General features: G+C 45.1%; 1 protein-coding gene across 3 annotated transcripts in view; it reads right to left on the reverse strand.

Moving 5' to 3' along the window:
- Nucleotides 1–828: 828 nt before the first annotated feature.
- Nucleotides 829–16,444, reverse strand: part of LOC143213448 (uncharacterized) — a 40,377-nt gene continuing 24,761 nt past the window's right edge. For all 3 annotated transcript variants that reach the window (XR_013009971.1, XM_076433315.1, XM_076433317.1), the window contains exon 3: nucleotides 829–14,601. Coding sequence is in view for 2 of the 3 variants with exons in the window: in XM_076433315.1 (XP_076289430.1) it covers nucleotides 13,550–13,954 (405 nt within the window). In the remaining variant the exon portion in view is untranslated. The remainder of the gene's footprint in view (nucleotides 14,602–16,444) is intronic.

The raw sequence follows: 16,444 nt of genomic DNA on the forward strand, positions 1-16,444 counted from the left end.
CACGGCCTCGGGTTGGTTGATATTAATTAATAATCAGAAACAGATGCGGCCTGAACCCGCTCCGTGCCGTACCGTGCGAGGCGGCTTCGAAACGATAATTATTTAAGTCTCTCCACGCTTCCATCGCCCGACCACCCCCGTCAACCTTCGCCGCGCCACCCAGCCCCCCGCAACATCCCCGCAGCACCCTCGCGCCTCGTCTTGTTCGTTTTCCAACGGCTCGTCCTCCACCTCCTCCTCCTCCTACCCAGCATCCTCCCCAAGTTTTCCTCTTCCCCGTCTCTTGCCAGTTCTCGAACGCGCCCATTGCGGCGTGCTAATTAAAGAGCATTCGCCTACGAATTTTACGTGGCTCTCGCTTCGTTATGCACGGCCCGTTACCCCCGGCACCCTTCTCGGCGAGCCTGTAACCCCGCGAGAGAATACCCTGGAGACCTTGTGCCACATTTTATTTTTCGAATCGCTTCCGTCGCACCGAATCGCCGAGAAACCTTGCGGTTCGTACTCCCCGAGGCGGAGCGCCACCGAGAAAGTCAGCGAACCGGGACCACCCCCGGGGGGGAAGGATCCGATGAATATAAGGAGAAAAATTCTGTTGGATTAACGGCGAACCGCTTCGGCTCGCGCACCACGCGTCGAGAACGAATTAGGAGGATTTGGAGCAGAACGAGCCGGGCGCGTTCAACCACGCCGAACTGTATCGGAAAGCCCGTAGCCGTACTACGGCAATCGGTCGTTGCGCTCGTCTCCACCCCCCACCCTCCCTCATATATACACCCACGCCCATCACCCTACCCACCAACCCCCGTTCAATTGATTTTCCTCATTTTCGATTCAAGAACTTTGAGACGCTTTTACTTCCGCGACGACGAGGTCAAACTTTCCGAAATTGTTGGCGGGGCTGATTCTTAGGGGTTAGTCAACAACCTTCTACCTGTGTTGCATCCCCTAATCAGACGAAATGGGATGCAGAAGTTTGTTGTCCACCTGTACCATTATTTGAAATATTGTTTAGATTGTTAAATATGTTGGGATCTAATCAATTACTAAACATTTTAGTATTATATGAAATTTAGTATTTAGTATTTAGTATTATGAAAACATAGTGTCGACGAAAGTTAGTGTCGGTCAAATCGTGTCGATGAAAACAGTGTCGGTGAAATGAGTTGTCGACGAATGCAGGATTGCAAAGGGATGAACTTGTTGATGAATACTTTCTTATGGAGAATTTGGTACTTCATTCGAATTCGAGAAAAAATATTGGGCGTTCCGTTTAGAAAACTGCAGGCGACAGCAAATGTTCTTCTGAAAACCGTGCAACATTTGTTTGAAGAACTTCTTCGTAAAAGAAATAAAACTTAGCAGTCATTTAAGAAATCTAAATATATTTCACTTGCCAATAACCAACGGAACTATTAGATTAACTATAAGATTAAGGTTCTCGCTAGGGAAGTACAGAAGACGCGCGAGGAAGGGCGAAAGTGAAATTTACTCGGGATAAATTGAATTGTTGATTCGCGGACAACAGGATGAAAAGCGTTAGGAGAGAATTCGCTGGGAATTCGAGGGAACCATTTCCTGTTCCGGCTCTTTGAGTGTATTCGACAAGGACCAGTACTTACACCCTCGAACGGAGCCGACGCTTCGTCGTGATTGCGAGCGACGGAGGGTGAAAAAACTCGACCAACCCCTTTTTACACTTTTTGTCATTCTCGTGGGCGACAGCTAGGCAGAGGCGCGAAGACACGAGCGCGCAAAGACTCCGGAGAGAAAGGAAAACGGAAGGGGCGCTGCCGAGTAGGCGTAAATCCTAGGTCTGTCGATTAGTTCCGAGATTTCGACGGACTCGGGCCTAGACTGCGGATCTTTATACAATTTATAGCTAAATGGAATAGATGAAATTCAAAATTGTTGGAAAATTTAAATAATCGAAGTCGGTTTAATTTGTTTTAATGCTTAAATATTGACCACAAAAGAATCAAATTTTATTTCATTCAAAAGGAAAGGAGTAACATTGTTAAAAATCTTCATCGTGAGTGCGACTCGTTAAAATACGGCAAGGGGTTAAGCGGAGAAATAACATTGAATTTACAACGAGCGAGAATAAGTAATGGAAGAAAAGAAAACACGAAGAAGACGGATAATATATGGAAAGTCGAATTTGCAAATTTCTCGGAATTTTCCCGATACAGGCTAAATAAATAAGCAAACGGCGAACAGGGGGAAGAGACACATAGGTGGGTTAGCGAAGAAGGGAAAAAATTCGAAATCCGAAGAAGAGTGGAAGAAAAATGGAGGAAAACGGTCGACTGGAGAGGGGTGGGGACGGTGAAATCGTTCGGCGTAGGGTAAATAAAGTTTTAAATTTCCGCAGTTCCTTTCGCGTTTCTCTCCGGTTGGCGCCTCCGCTATCTGCATAATATATCTCTAATGTGACGGAGGGAAAAGAGGGTGGCAAAAGTTGCCTCCGCCTGGTATAATGTAAGAAGAAAGGAGAGAGGGGAACGGGTTTCTGGCGGTGGCGGTAGTGGTAGTGGTCGACGACGCGACACGACGATGGTGGTGGTGTAGCTACGCGAGGAGATCCAGCGAGAAAGTGGGACCTCGCGGGAGGCACGGTGCTTAAATAACGCGAGTTTGGATTTATAGTAATACTTTTATGAAATAATGTTAGTGGCGGATATTAAGGCAGACACTGGGAGCGTCGCTGGCTGAGCGCCATCCCACTCGCTCCCTTCGTCCGTGCCCACCGGCTTCCTCGACTTCCACGACTTCCACTCGCCCCCGATTTCCCTTATTTTCCTTCTGGCGTGCTCATGAAAAACTTCCGGCGCTCCTTCTACTTCTATCGGTTGCTCTCGCACGAATCCGTTAGTTACGAGCCTCCGGGACCGGGGAAACAAGAACGCGCGCGGCAAACTGCGGAGTATTTTTCTGTACACGCCCCCCCCCCCCGTCCACGTTTCTTTTGCAAACTTTTAAAACGCTTGTTCGCTACGATAGATATCTCTACGAAAGCCTACCGTGTCAAATTGAAATTATCGATAACGATTTTCACCGTCTACGAATTGAACCGACAATGATTTTAGAGAGAGAGAGAGGACAACTAAAACTTTCGAAGTACATATTTTCTTTACATTTCAAATGTAAGGGGTTCGATGACACCCCTGTTGTAAAACGGTAACGTTAGAACAGCAGTACGCAGAGAGGAGGTTAAAGACGCTGTCGGCCAAAGTTATCGTCGGCGATTTTCATGGGAGCCGTTCAAGGTCACGATAATTCGATAAAGCGTGCGCGACTCTTTTCGTTTCTAATTCATCGGTTCCGTGATTCCGCCGCGCCGCGCCGGCGAAGTGGGACGTAGGTGCTCGAATTGAATTTCAAATAAAACGTTGAAACTCGCCGAGCCGTGATACACGGTACGATTATCAAAGATTACCATAGAGCACGCTTCGGTTGTTTTAGGAAAACTGTTCGAATCGGAGGGCAGAAATATCTCCTGTCGAGATGTTGTTCGCGAACGGGGCACGACGAGCAGAAATGCGACGTTTGTCTACTGGTATGTTTAGACACCAGGGATTTTCGCAGGCGTTTTAAGGTTTTCTCTGTCGGCGTCCTCGCTCATTAATTTTTCACGCTCGTCCCAGTCTCGTCCCGCACACGCGTTAGGACTTGTTCGGACCTTGAGCGCCCAACGAGGCGAACTCGCGCGAACGAGAATCGCTCGCTCGCACGAGCAACCCCATAAATATTGTAGCGACGCGAGCCGCGGGAGGGTTTTCTGACTCGTTGGCGCTAATACGAGCTCTCCCGCTGCTTCTGAAGCTCCGAGGGCTTTTTTCGCGTCTGAAAATCTACGCGAATACACGGGGCTCGAGCCTCGAGGACTGAGGGTGTGCAAAACGAATTAAACGAAACCTTTGTCCGCGACTTTGACACCTTTCCAGATTTAGCCTTCGCGGGCTTTTCGGTTGCCTTACCTCGGCCGACCAAACCCCTCGCGATTCTTACACTGAATTCATTCATTAAGCTCACGATATTTCAAGGATACAGCTCCGGCGAAAAATACGTTTCGGCACAGGTGGCTCGATCATGGAGAAAATATCGAATATCCCCGTGCCCGAATCAATTTACATTAGAAACTGCACTTTTGACCCTTCGCGCTCCATTGACACCCTCTGTCGTGATACTCGCGATGCCGATGCTATTTTTATTTCCATCGAAACCGGAGCGAATCGATCAAACAAAATATAGAATTCTTCGATTTTCAACAGCTTCCCGCTAGACAAAGTTAGTGCGGGAATATAGTGGAGCGGTGCGGTGATTTTTGTTTCTGTGTGCATATTCTCTCGTCACCGATCCGCTGTAAACAAGTGCAAGTCCCGGTACTGAAGGGACTGTAGGAAATTATGCAAAGAACTTGAATCTGACTAGATTTTCCTTCCTCTTTAGAATGAGCCCTCACCAGCCCAAAATCTGCTCGTATAAGGACAAAAAGCCTTCCTTGCTAGTTTTGTCACGTGACTACCCTTCCCCCTTAATTACATTGGTTTGATTTTGCCGTGATCTTCGCCGCTCCATAATATCTGTACCCGAAGACTCCGTTCAGGAACGGCGGAACCGCGCGTTTTTATTTGAACGTGTAAGCGTTATCATTTTTATTCAAACCGCGACCTTATTTACATCAGCGTCTTCGTATTCGTTCATTCTTGCCCGCGCGATCGAAACCGCGCGTTTCCAACAACTAAAATTGCGCGATTTCCACAGAGTCTGAGTGGGCTCTTAGGGTGGATTTATAGTGGAGCAGCGAGGTGAGCTGTGCGGTGAATTTAAAATCAATTGCAAAATTTGCCAACGAACAGACAAACAAGAAAGCGAGCTAATAAAAACGTGGTAAAAAAAAGAAAAACAAAGAAAATACATATGTCCTTTTTCATTAGTATATGTCGAAATGTTGTCACGAATGTTGGTTTCTTTTCACAGCGCCGCTATCATCGATGCTCGCAGCTCCACTATAAATCCACCCTTAGAGTCGCGAAAAAATGCTCGGACCGTCGAGGGGTTAAAAATATTTTTCGTGTTCCGGCGAACGGAGCAAGGAGTAAAGGGATGAGCATTAAAAGTACTTCGATCGAGAACGTACCATTCTTTCGCAGATATTTCACGTTGAAATGTCCGAGGCGAGCATACCCCGAATGTTGCTCGCTGGCTACCACGCCGCGGCTGTCCTCCCATGTATTTGCCTCTCTGACCACTGGCAAAGATCGGATTTGCCGAAATCCTCGTGTGTGCTGGCACGAAATCGTTCGGTCGGATAATTTTAGGATCGGGCGTGGTTCCTCCACCCCGTGATATATTCGTAATAAAACCGACGTCGCGCCGCGCGGCGCTGCTTACAAATTTATAGATCCTTTTTAATTTTATCGCTCCGCCCGCTCCCAATCAAATCAGCTCGAAATTCTTCGAGAAATTCCACGGAAAACTTGTTCCTATCTTCCTTGTTAATTCATTTTCAGACAAATATGCGAAGACATCGACGATGCATTTTCGCGTGACACATTTGTGCGTGATTGGTCGCTGCAGTGTGTTACTTTATAGATCCTTTCTGATTTTATTGTTCCGCCCGCTCCCAATCAAATCAGCTTGGGATTCTTTGAGAAATTCCACAAAAAACTTGTTTCCACCTTCCTTGTAAATTAATTTTCATACAATTAAGTGAAGACATCGACGACGTATCTTCGCGTGACACATTTATGCGTGATTGGCCGCCCACGTCTGTTTTTCCAAAGCAAGACCGCGGTCGTCCGCGACTCGTTTAACCATTTTAACAGGAACTTCTTTGTTCTCCGCTATCCGGTTTGTCCAGCAAAAGGATTGCGGAATTACCAGGGGCTGGCTCGTTTCCGGAAGAGAGATCGACAGAATCCTCTTCTTGAAACGCGGGGGGTAGTTGGAGAGTTTTAAGCGTCTCTTCCTTGGTCTCTTCGTGTGCAATCGATTCTTCCGCCATATTGCACGGACCACTTCAAGGGGCAAGGAGGCACGCGTGAACGCTGGAACAGCAACCGGTTAGAAAAAAAAAGAAACGAAGGAGAAAGAGAGAGAGAGAGAGGAAAAAAAGCGTTCCAAGAGAGTTTCGCGCAGCCACCCCCGAACGTTCGTTTTCGTTTTGCCCACCCGTGGGGCTAAACCGGCACAATATTTACGGGGTCGCAAACCGCCCAGTGATTTTCACTTAAGCCGATTCGCTTCGTTGAGAATTCAAGATATATCCGTTCGAGCACGTTGTTTCGCGCTTGAAAGCGAGCACACGATAGCCGGCCAACGAACGAGAAACTTTCATTGTCCTCGTATCCACTCCGTCTGCGCCCGAAGTCTTCGAGAATTTGACCTTCCTTATTTTTTGTTCACGATCGGGCGCACGAGAACGATCCTCGCGATCGAACCCGAACCTGCCGCCTTCTTTTTCGACCTTCAAGAACAAAGGACTCGCGCATAAACAGCGAAATCAAAACACAAACACAATCTAAACCACTCAATAATAAAAATCTCTAAGCAAGACGATGCGAGAAAGGAGAATTAATTTAAAATAAACTTTTTTAATTATACTAGGTCGGAAAGAAAGTTCTTACGATTTTGCATTTGAATTTAATAGTTAAAAACCGCAAGAACTTTCTTTCCAACCTAATTATACTGGACATTGCCCTTCGTTCTGTGAACGATTCACGCTTCTGGAAATTCACAGCAGAAATATTCAGTTTTTATACATTTTAACACTCGAGGATGTAAACGACAATCGAACGATTGTTTAAAAGAAAGAACATTTAAGAGACGAGAAACTCTACCGCGCGTCCCTGCGTATTCATACTCCTTTTCGAAGAATCATTGTGCCGCGCGTTTTTTTTTCGAAGCGATCGGTAAGAAAGTACGTAGCCATTATGTCCGATTAGTATTGTGATTGTGTAACCGACGCGAGGTGACTCCATTATGGAGTGTGCTCGCGCGTGTCGCATTATGCCAACGAAATACTATTCAATATAATCGCCGGCTCCCTTTCCCTCTCTTTCATTCGGCCGAACGTTTGGCGCTCGTTGATACGGAACCCGTGGTACGAATGGGGCGAAGGAACATTCAAAATTTTTGAAAAATTCAAACAATTAAAAGCTCTAATAAAATTCTGCGAGAAGTTTCAAGGGAGCAGCATCGACGTTTACTTCCGCAAGGTGAAATAGAACCGGTCGAAAGTTTCGTCTCGGATCTTCGAAAAGTTGCCAGACCCGTTTCTACGGATTCCTCGTGGAAGTTTTCGAGCAAATAATCGCGTTCTACCTTTCCGTCCCGCGTAGATTCTTTCGGTAAGATTTTTGGCTAGACAGAAGAGAAAGGGGGAAGGAGGTAGGGTTGGTGGGAGAGGTATAAACGCGGTGGTTTCGAAGCGGCCGTTGTTGGTAGGATATTCCGGTGGCTTGGTAGTATCCGCGAGGCTCGTCGTCATACAATTTATTGGTAAACTTTGCTAGCTTGTTAGAGGGTTACGTGCGCTGGGATAAGAAATATCTAGAGTGGTATCCAAGCTCCGGTGGGGCCTACGTCGTCTCCTCCTCGTAGTAGTAGCGGGAACAGCAACCAACCCCCTCCGTTTCTCCCAGACACATTCGCCTGTCCGTGTCGCCGACATTCTTTGTCGCTGTGTGCACCAGCATCGCAGACAGTACCTGGAGCACAGTAGGTAGCAGCATCGGCAGTGGCATCACCACCAACGGCAGAAGCAGACCCAGAAGCAGCACAAGCCCTCTTCGTTGTAGGGTTAGAATACCAGGGTTGTGCCTCCATCGGGCCATTGGTCTGCACCACTGGCTTCGACGCTCTGCAAACCACCACCAGCCGCCTCTGCCATCCTCTGCCGTCATCCTCTCTGCCATACTCTGTCTCCCGATCCTCCCTTCTCGCGCTATCCTAACCTTCTCTTGGCAGACTTTTCCAAGAATATGAATATCACACGCTGTCCCACGGACACAAGCCGACCGATGCTTCCTTTCCCCGAACTTGTACCGTCGCGTCGCGCGAAACTATACTAATTTAGGCTACCAATCTTCGTTTCGCTTTGACCTTTCCCGTCTACGAGCGAAGAATAACCTAGACACAACGATCAACCTATCCACGGTTCACCGGAACACGTGGTATACGCGGCGAAAGGTTACAGACTGCGGATCTCACGCGTCCACGTCAAAACCACGCCTTCTCGATTCGAAAATATTCCGTTTTTAAAATATTGCCCCGCTTGCGACAGATTCTATGCGGTCGGTTAATTACTCGCATATGGTGTTTAGAATTTGAAAACTTGAAATTTAGTGTTTCAAGCGAAACAAAGGTGTCGACTGCACTAGCAAGTACAGTAGGACCTCGATTCACCGGCCTGATCAAGAGACAAACAACTCGGACGGATGATTATCCGTCCCGAGGGACATAATTAAAATGTACGTTGTATTCAAAAATAAAATTTTTATTTTTGTGAATTTATTTCCCTTCGCAATGTGATCATTAGACCAGAGTTGGGCAAACGCTAGTCACAATTATGATTATTGACTAATATTATAACTTCATAACCTCTACACAAGTGACTAATAATTAATGACTAAGTAAATACTTGAGCGTGACTATGAGTAATGACTACGTATAATGACTAAATTTTTATTAAGGATGAATATTGAATACTGACTATAATGGCATAACTAATGATTAAACACGCAATCAGAATTTCACTATAACTAATGACTAAAACTGGTTATAAGTTCAAATAAGACATAATAATAACAAAAAAGTATCCTATTAGTGTATAAAACATCTAAAATACAGATTATGCCACGTGTGCAAGACTGTAAAAATATTAGAATTTAAAAATACTGTTATATTATTTTCAACCTATTAAACATATTAAGAAAGAAGATACATTTCTATTTCCCTCCAGTTTGTTGTAAATCATGTACAACATTTTTATTTTGCACAAAGATCCGCTGTCTAGTAATCATATTTAAACGCATATTTGTTTATAATCGGGATCCAGTTAATCGAGAGGTCCTATTGCATCAATTTTCATTGAATGAAAATCTGTGTATGTTGGAGCGATGTAAAAAGCTCCATCTAACCAATTATTAATGTAAATTTTCAAGCTTTGTGCTCACAATGCGGAACCCGAAGACACCGTCGCCAACTTTCTCGATTTCGAAGAAAACGTTTTTTCGCTCCGGTCTAATACGCATACACCGTGGCGCCGCGCCGGGACAAGGGGTGAATCGTCTTGTCAGAGAGACTGTGGGGCAGGATCGAGGGGCCAATTAAGCCGACAAAGGCGGCCGTTTAGATTACGAGTGTTACCGAGTTTCCCCAATTTCCACTTAACGTTGCTTAACAGGTTATTCTATTAGCAGCTGCAATGCGGCAGTATTTCGCGGGAGAAACGAAGCGCGGTTATGCAGGACTATCTTTGTGTACAACGGCTGCAAGAACGTATGCGCGTGCATACAGATGTACGTATATATATAATACGGTCAAAGGGGGCGGGGGAGGATTGAAATTCCCTCGGAATTTCGCTGCCAACAGTCTCTGTGTGCTTTTATGCCTATGTGCTTACTTCTGTTGTGTGCATTTATATACATATGTATATCTATATGAATACGCGCCACTACATATACATTGTATGTACGTAACCAGCAATGTGAAAGAGAGAGAGGAGAGGGTCGGAGATATGACGAGGGGAACGAGCGAAGAGTTGAAGGGAGGGAAGAGAGGAAGAGAAACGGTGCCGGGGACAACAATCATAACAATCTAGTTAAACGTTATAAGGATATCTCGCGCTAAGAGGCGTGCCAAGCGTTGCATAAAATCAAATGGTACGCCGAGCCGAGAAGTTATTGTCGTTTCTCATCCTACGCTCAGTTTTCGTCGCCGAAAATTCAGCCGAGGATCTTCTGCCTCTCGGAGTTTCCCTATTCTCTCCTAGCCATCGTCTTCTCCTTTGCTCGCTGTTTGCCACCGGTCTCCTCAAAATTCTTCCCCTCTTCCCGTGTCGCGCGAATCCTCTTGGAATTTTCCAGGAATCCGCCCCGCGTGTTCTCTTTCTCGTTATATTTTATATTTGTAACGAAGAAAAAAGAAGCGACGCGGTACGATCGACGGAAAAACCAGCGAGAAACGACGCGACCGAAGGGGAGACGCTTAAGATGCTTCGGCGTCGAATCGCGTTTCACCGGTAATGGTCCCGTCGAACGAACAAGCAAGTTCATAATGAGACTTTCTATTCCGTCAACGATATCGGATAATTGCGTCGCTGCTGTCGATCCTCGAAATAGGGTAATGGAGAACTCACGAAATCGGCTTCGAGGGGTTAAATTGAAATTGAAATCACTCGAAATTACTTGCAGTCTCGAGGACTATCGAGAACGTTGATATACCCCTTCTGCCCTTGCAATCGAATATTACTTTCGACTCGCTCGGAACCGATCCGTTTCGTTACATCCACTCGTCACGTGAAACAGCGCAACGCGGCGAGTGCTTTCTTTTGCGTTCGCGCGTTCTCCGTCTCGTTACCTTGCTCGTTTCTACTTTTCTATGCTCGTATGTGTGTGCTTGTGATTGTGGAAGCGGTCACTTTCATAATTAAATTCAATTTTACGACCATTTTGATTTCCCTTAAACACACAAGTTACCACTATTTAGGAACGAGTGAATATACATATAAAGGCAGACTTTAATTTTGAGTCCAGCCAAAAATATGGAAACGTCCAGAGGCAGAACGTCCGCTTATTAATGGGAATCATTGTATGTGTTTACTCGAAGAGCTACTTCCGCGCAAAAACAATTATTTCCTACGTCCTCGTATTATTTCCCTCGATGCAACGAATTCCCACACGCAGAGTCGGCAACAGAGTCGCCGTCGTATTGTGCCCGGTGGAAAAAAAAAGCGATTGCAACAATGGCGAGGCGGCGCGACAATGTCTCAGCACGTAGCCTCGAGGCCGATAGAAAGGAAACGCGGACTAGTTACAGTCACCGTATAAACCAGACTTCTCCGGCGCGCGTGATAGGGAAGAAACACACGGCGACGGACGAGTTTGCTCGTCGATCGAAGCCCGTTCATCGACCGGATCGTCTCTGTGGGATGTCGAAAAAGATGCTAGATACTACCGACGTACACGACTGTGAACGGTGAACAACGAATACGGCGGGAAAGGGGTCGGTGGAGGGCTCGGTCTCTTAATTATAAAGCCCACCGGCGATAATTGTCGTGTAGTTGGACCAACATTGTGACTGCATGTTTTCCCGCCACGCCCATCTCGGTGTTCGTCTCAGCGGGCGAGTCTTTTCTTCGTGTTTGCGCTCCCGTGGGATCCTGCCTCCTTAGATCTTTATTAACCGTACCGGAATCGAGATTCCAAGATCGATCTCGCCTCCCACCGGTCTTCGACCATTTTTGCGTGAGAACCGCTCGAGACAATTTGCTCTTTGCCTTTGAGTCGTTTGGCGCGGCACAATTTCTCGGTAATTATCGCTCCTGCTTGCAGCCCCTGCTTCGAAGATATCGCGACGATGTAAAAGCACTTTTAATATATATTTAACTACAGCGTGTTCGACTACAGGTGGGAGAAAATTTAAAGGCATGGTTGTCCATGACAATATAAGTCGATAATGAAGAATATTATTTTAAAAGTGAAACATTTCTTCACCGACTTAGAATATTTCCATTCTCTATGATTTTTTGGATCTTATTGTATATTTGATCATGTTTCATTATCTCAGAGTCACCATTCAAGTGCTAAGGTATCACCGATGTACACGTTAACCTATTAGATTGACAATTAAGTTTGCAACGTCTACATTTTCTCAAACAAAGCCATTTATATATATTTTTTAAGTACGAGTATTTTATATCAAAAATATCGAAGAGAATTCAGAGCTTCCCAATGTTTAAATCCCAACAGTTTGAAAGGAATGGTCACTGGATGAAGTTATGATGTTACAATAAAAGAATCACGAAACCTAATATTAAACACAATAATATTAAGAAAATAAATTTGTATTTCCTTCGAGTTCGTTGCAGTTCAGGTGGAAAGTTTGTATACTGCAAGAAGATCCGCTGTATAATTATGACATGACTTCTTCTAAAGTGCACGTAACTTGTCCCAGTTCCCAGAATCACCCTTACAGACCCACAATGCACGTTAATTCGTGGCACCTCGGTGAAAGGAAAGTCATCGGAGGGCCGAAAACATGGAAACTCGAGAATATCGAAAAGGGCACGCGAGCCGCTTTCACGGATCATTCGGCTCGATCGATCGTGGATAATTTTGGAAATCGTCGCGTCGCGCGTCGGAGAAAATCGAGGGAAGAGGAGGGGGGGAGAGAAGAAAGCGAGCAAGGCAGGGGGTAGAAATTCCTCTCTCCTCCTTTCATGGAAACTCGATAGCCAAAATATTGAATTTCCGTAGAAAACGTAGGATGGACGCGATTCCCCCGAAATCGGGGATGCAAGAAGTCGACGTAACAAAGAGAGTCTGACTCTTTTCACCTTTCCAGCCCCCTCTCCATCCAGGTCGATCCTTGCGCGCGCGACCCTTCTTTCCTCGGTTTTTTGGTAGCGAGGCACGAGGGTGAGCAGCGAGAACCACGAAACTCCCTTCGAATTACGGACGAGATCCCGCGGCGAGGCCCGATTCTAATCGATCCTTTGATTCCGCGCCGTTTTAACTCTGCCCCGCGGGCATCCCTTAACGAAGACGTTGCCCTCCCTGCCTTTCGCCTCTCTCCCCCCGACGGCGGTGCAGTTTTTTCGGGGCAAGTTTCCTCTATTTGGTCAGTCGCTCCGAATCTGTGGGAATTCCGGCAATTTCGCGTTTCATTTCCAATCTGCCCAGGGAGCTAATAAGATTGTTGGAATATTTGGAAAGTCATCTGCTCGATATCGCAGACTATTTTCATAATATTCGCGTTTTGGGGTCAACTTTGCTTTACCGGACTCAAAATTTGTGCCTTTCTCCTATAAATTATGATGTATTTGGTATGAAATCCAGTAGATTTGTACCCGGGGCGGCTGCAGATCGAAGCTCCTGTAGGACCAATGGTTCAGAAGTTATGCTTGCTTAAAGTTGAGCAATCTGCAGTGTTTTTTTACAGGTAAAGCCGTAGTGACGATATTGGTTTGTAGTGACGGTCACACGCAGCTTACTCAATTGATTAGGATTAGGTCGAGGAGGGACGGCGAGGTAAGCGGCTCGCGGTCGTCACTACAAACCAATATGGCGGCGCTTTTACCTGACAAAAACACTGCAGATTGCTCAACTTTAAGCAAGCATAACTCCTGAACCATTGATCCTATAGAATCGAAACTTCGATCTGCAGCCGGCCCGGGTACAAATCTACTGGATTACATGCCAAGTACTTTTTATAGGAGAAAGGCACAAATTTTGATTCCGATAAAGTAAAGAGCAGCCGCGTTTTTACACTGACTGAGTGGGGTAGTAGAGGGAACGACAACTCGGTGGCCGGTACTGGTCTACGCCTTTGTAAATCGGACGCGTGTTGTCCAGAGAAAGTCTGTTGGATCCAGCGAAACAGGGAAGTCTACGGCATTTCCGGAACGCAGCGGGGCGACTTTGGCCCATTGAGAACTGACCGAACGCCACAATGTAATTCGGTCCGGGTCATCGTGTAACGTGGAAACGGGCGTTAATGCGCCCTTAACGAACCCTCTTAATCCAATTCCGTGCAAAGTAACGAAATTATGTGGCAGCGGACCGGAAGCTGCGGCCAGCTTCCCGGCAGAGCTTTCTCCTTGTCCCATTTCGAGTGGTTCTCGTTCGCTTCTGACGTATCGGAGGGCAACGGTCACCGCTGCTGCCCTACTTGCTTCGCTCATCGAAATCTGTCCATCGCGTTTCTCCTGTATCACAGTACACATGTTAGGGGTCTTAAGTTAAGGGTAGATTATGTTACTATGTGTTATACTGACTTGTTACGATAAAGCATACAAATTGCAATCGTATGGCGTACATTTTAGTTTGAGGTTTCTCTGTTTCCGAACAGATACACATCTAGATCTTTTATTTTACACTTACTGAAATAATAAAAACGATTTCATAAGAAATGATCGTGCAGATATTTTTAGCACAGCACGTATTACAATAGGAGCCGCACAATCTTTAAATAAAATCAATCTTGTCATTTTTACAAGGGAACATGTACCAGTTACTTTAAAGGCTGGGTAGGTTTAGTGTTAATGGGCTACGCCACCCTGAGGCGGCCGAAACGACATCAAAGTTTACGAATTATTTTCTACGAAACTATGAATGTGATAATTATTTTACTATTATATATGGTCAGGGCATATATTAAAGGACATATTGTGTAAATTTTACAAAAAATATTTAAAAATGGCCGAGTTATCCGTTGTCCTGCAATACTCCTCCGTCAGGACGCCCAGGATTATCCGAAACTAAAGAACAAACCCAGAGGCCACTGATTTAGATGGGGTTTTACTTGCTTTAACTCCATAAAACCAAGCTGCGTGCACTTTCAGGCGCGGCCGCCGGAAGGTTAATAAAGGCCCTATGAAAAGAGAAAGAAGAAATCAAGAAAATGTCGCCGGGATCTAGAATAATTCTATGCATTTTAAGGGTTGAACGAATCCAATAACGATTCCACGAACGCAAGGGACAATGAAAAATTGCGAAGGGTGTCGGAGGCGTTGTGGGTGTAGAATTCGATCGCGAGAACACAACGTTGGAAGGAATCGAAATTATCGGCAGCATCTTCCGAGATAAAGTCTCGGAACAGCGGCTGCCACTGTGGATCTGTTTAACAGTCATGGGGTTCGACCATATGTGCCCCACGGTGCCACCAAGGAGGATTATCATCGGGGAGATCCGTTATCTCGGTGGCACGCGTTTCTGTTCCTACACGAAGCCAGCCTCTAGTCTAGTCTCTTCCCTTCGTGTTTCTCTCTGTCTCGTTCCATGGCGTGCGCGGACCGTCTGTCCTCCTTTATGGTCGGCCCGTGATAATGGAGATGTCATTCTGTCTCTGCTTTGACAACCCCATAACACGCAGGCTCGCGTAGCTCGTCTGAAACGTGGCACCGTGCGCTCCCTAGAGATCCTTCCAAAACTGTCGTTGCGCGCCGAGCGCGTTTCCACGTCGTTCTACACGCTGTGTCCTTTGGCTACTTCTCCCGTTACAGCCGAGCAGCAACGAGATTCTACGTAATTATTCTTCGACGCCCGGAAATATGTTCGATATCAGAAAGAACCCTCGATTAATACTGTGGTTGCAAGAAAGAACGCCGCATGTCGCCATTTCAAAACATTTGAGTTTACGCATTCATTGAAAATGGGATTTACGCATTTACCAGCAAGAAAGTTATGAAAAAAATATATAAAGAAAACTTTACAAACCACGCTTATATTAAAATGCACTAAAAAGGAGAAAATAATGTTTTTTCTGGTTCTCCATAAAATACCGAATCCAATTAAATGTTTAATAATATTTTTCTCCAGAACTTTAAGGAATTAGTTCAAAATGTCCTCTGTCATAAAATTAGTTCTGTTAAAAATTCAACATAAATTTAAATAAAATCGTGACATTAGTGACTATAAAAATATGTATAAGCGCGGAGTGCTAAACTATATTGACGTAATCTTCGTGGGTGCTCCACACTTTTATTTTTATAGTCACTAATGTCATGATTTTATTTAAATTTCTAGTAAAAATTCTTCTATCTATTCACTAATTTTATAACAGAAAATTTTTTGAACTAATTGCTTCAAATTTTGGGGAGAAATATGATTAATCATTTAACTGGATTCGGTATTTTATAGAGGACCAGGGAAAAATTATTTCCTCCTTTTTAGTGCATTTTAATATAAGCGTGATTTTTACAAAGTTTTTTGTATATATTTCATTTTCTACTAAGCAAGTGTGTATACAAAATTTCAGCAAGATGGACTATGGAAAGAGGTTTAAAATTCGATTACAAGATTTGACGCATACAACAACACGGCTAGCTAATAATAATATAAGCGTGGTAATAAATTCGGAAGGCTCAAAAAAATAATGCAATTTTACCGGTGTCCAATCATTGTAAAGTTGCATATTGTTTTTGGGCCCTTCGAATGCGTTTTCATGACTCTTCTCTGATAAATAAGTGAATCCTGTACTCTAAAACACAATCAATGCATAAACTCAAATTCTTACAACGTTTTCCCTTACAACCACAGAATTATCTCGAGCGAACGTCACATATGACAAGGGGTTCATTTCCAAGCAACGTTGCCTCTGAAGGTCAGAATCGAAAAATGGAAAGCGATATCGGCTAGTTTGCAAGGTGGTGATAACAGGCAGCGCGACCCGAAATCTGTAGGTCGCAGGAACGACTGTAACACAGGATCATTTG

Source organism: Lasioglossum baleicum, chromosome 11, assembly GCF_051020765.1.
Source record: "Lasioglossum baleicum chromosome 11, iyLasBale1, whole genome shotgun sequence".
NCBI lineage: Eukaryota > Metazoa > Arthropoda > Insecta > Hymenoptera > Halictidae > Lasioglossum > Lasioglossum baleicum.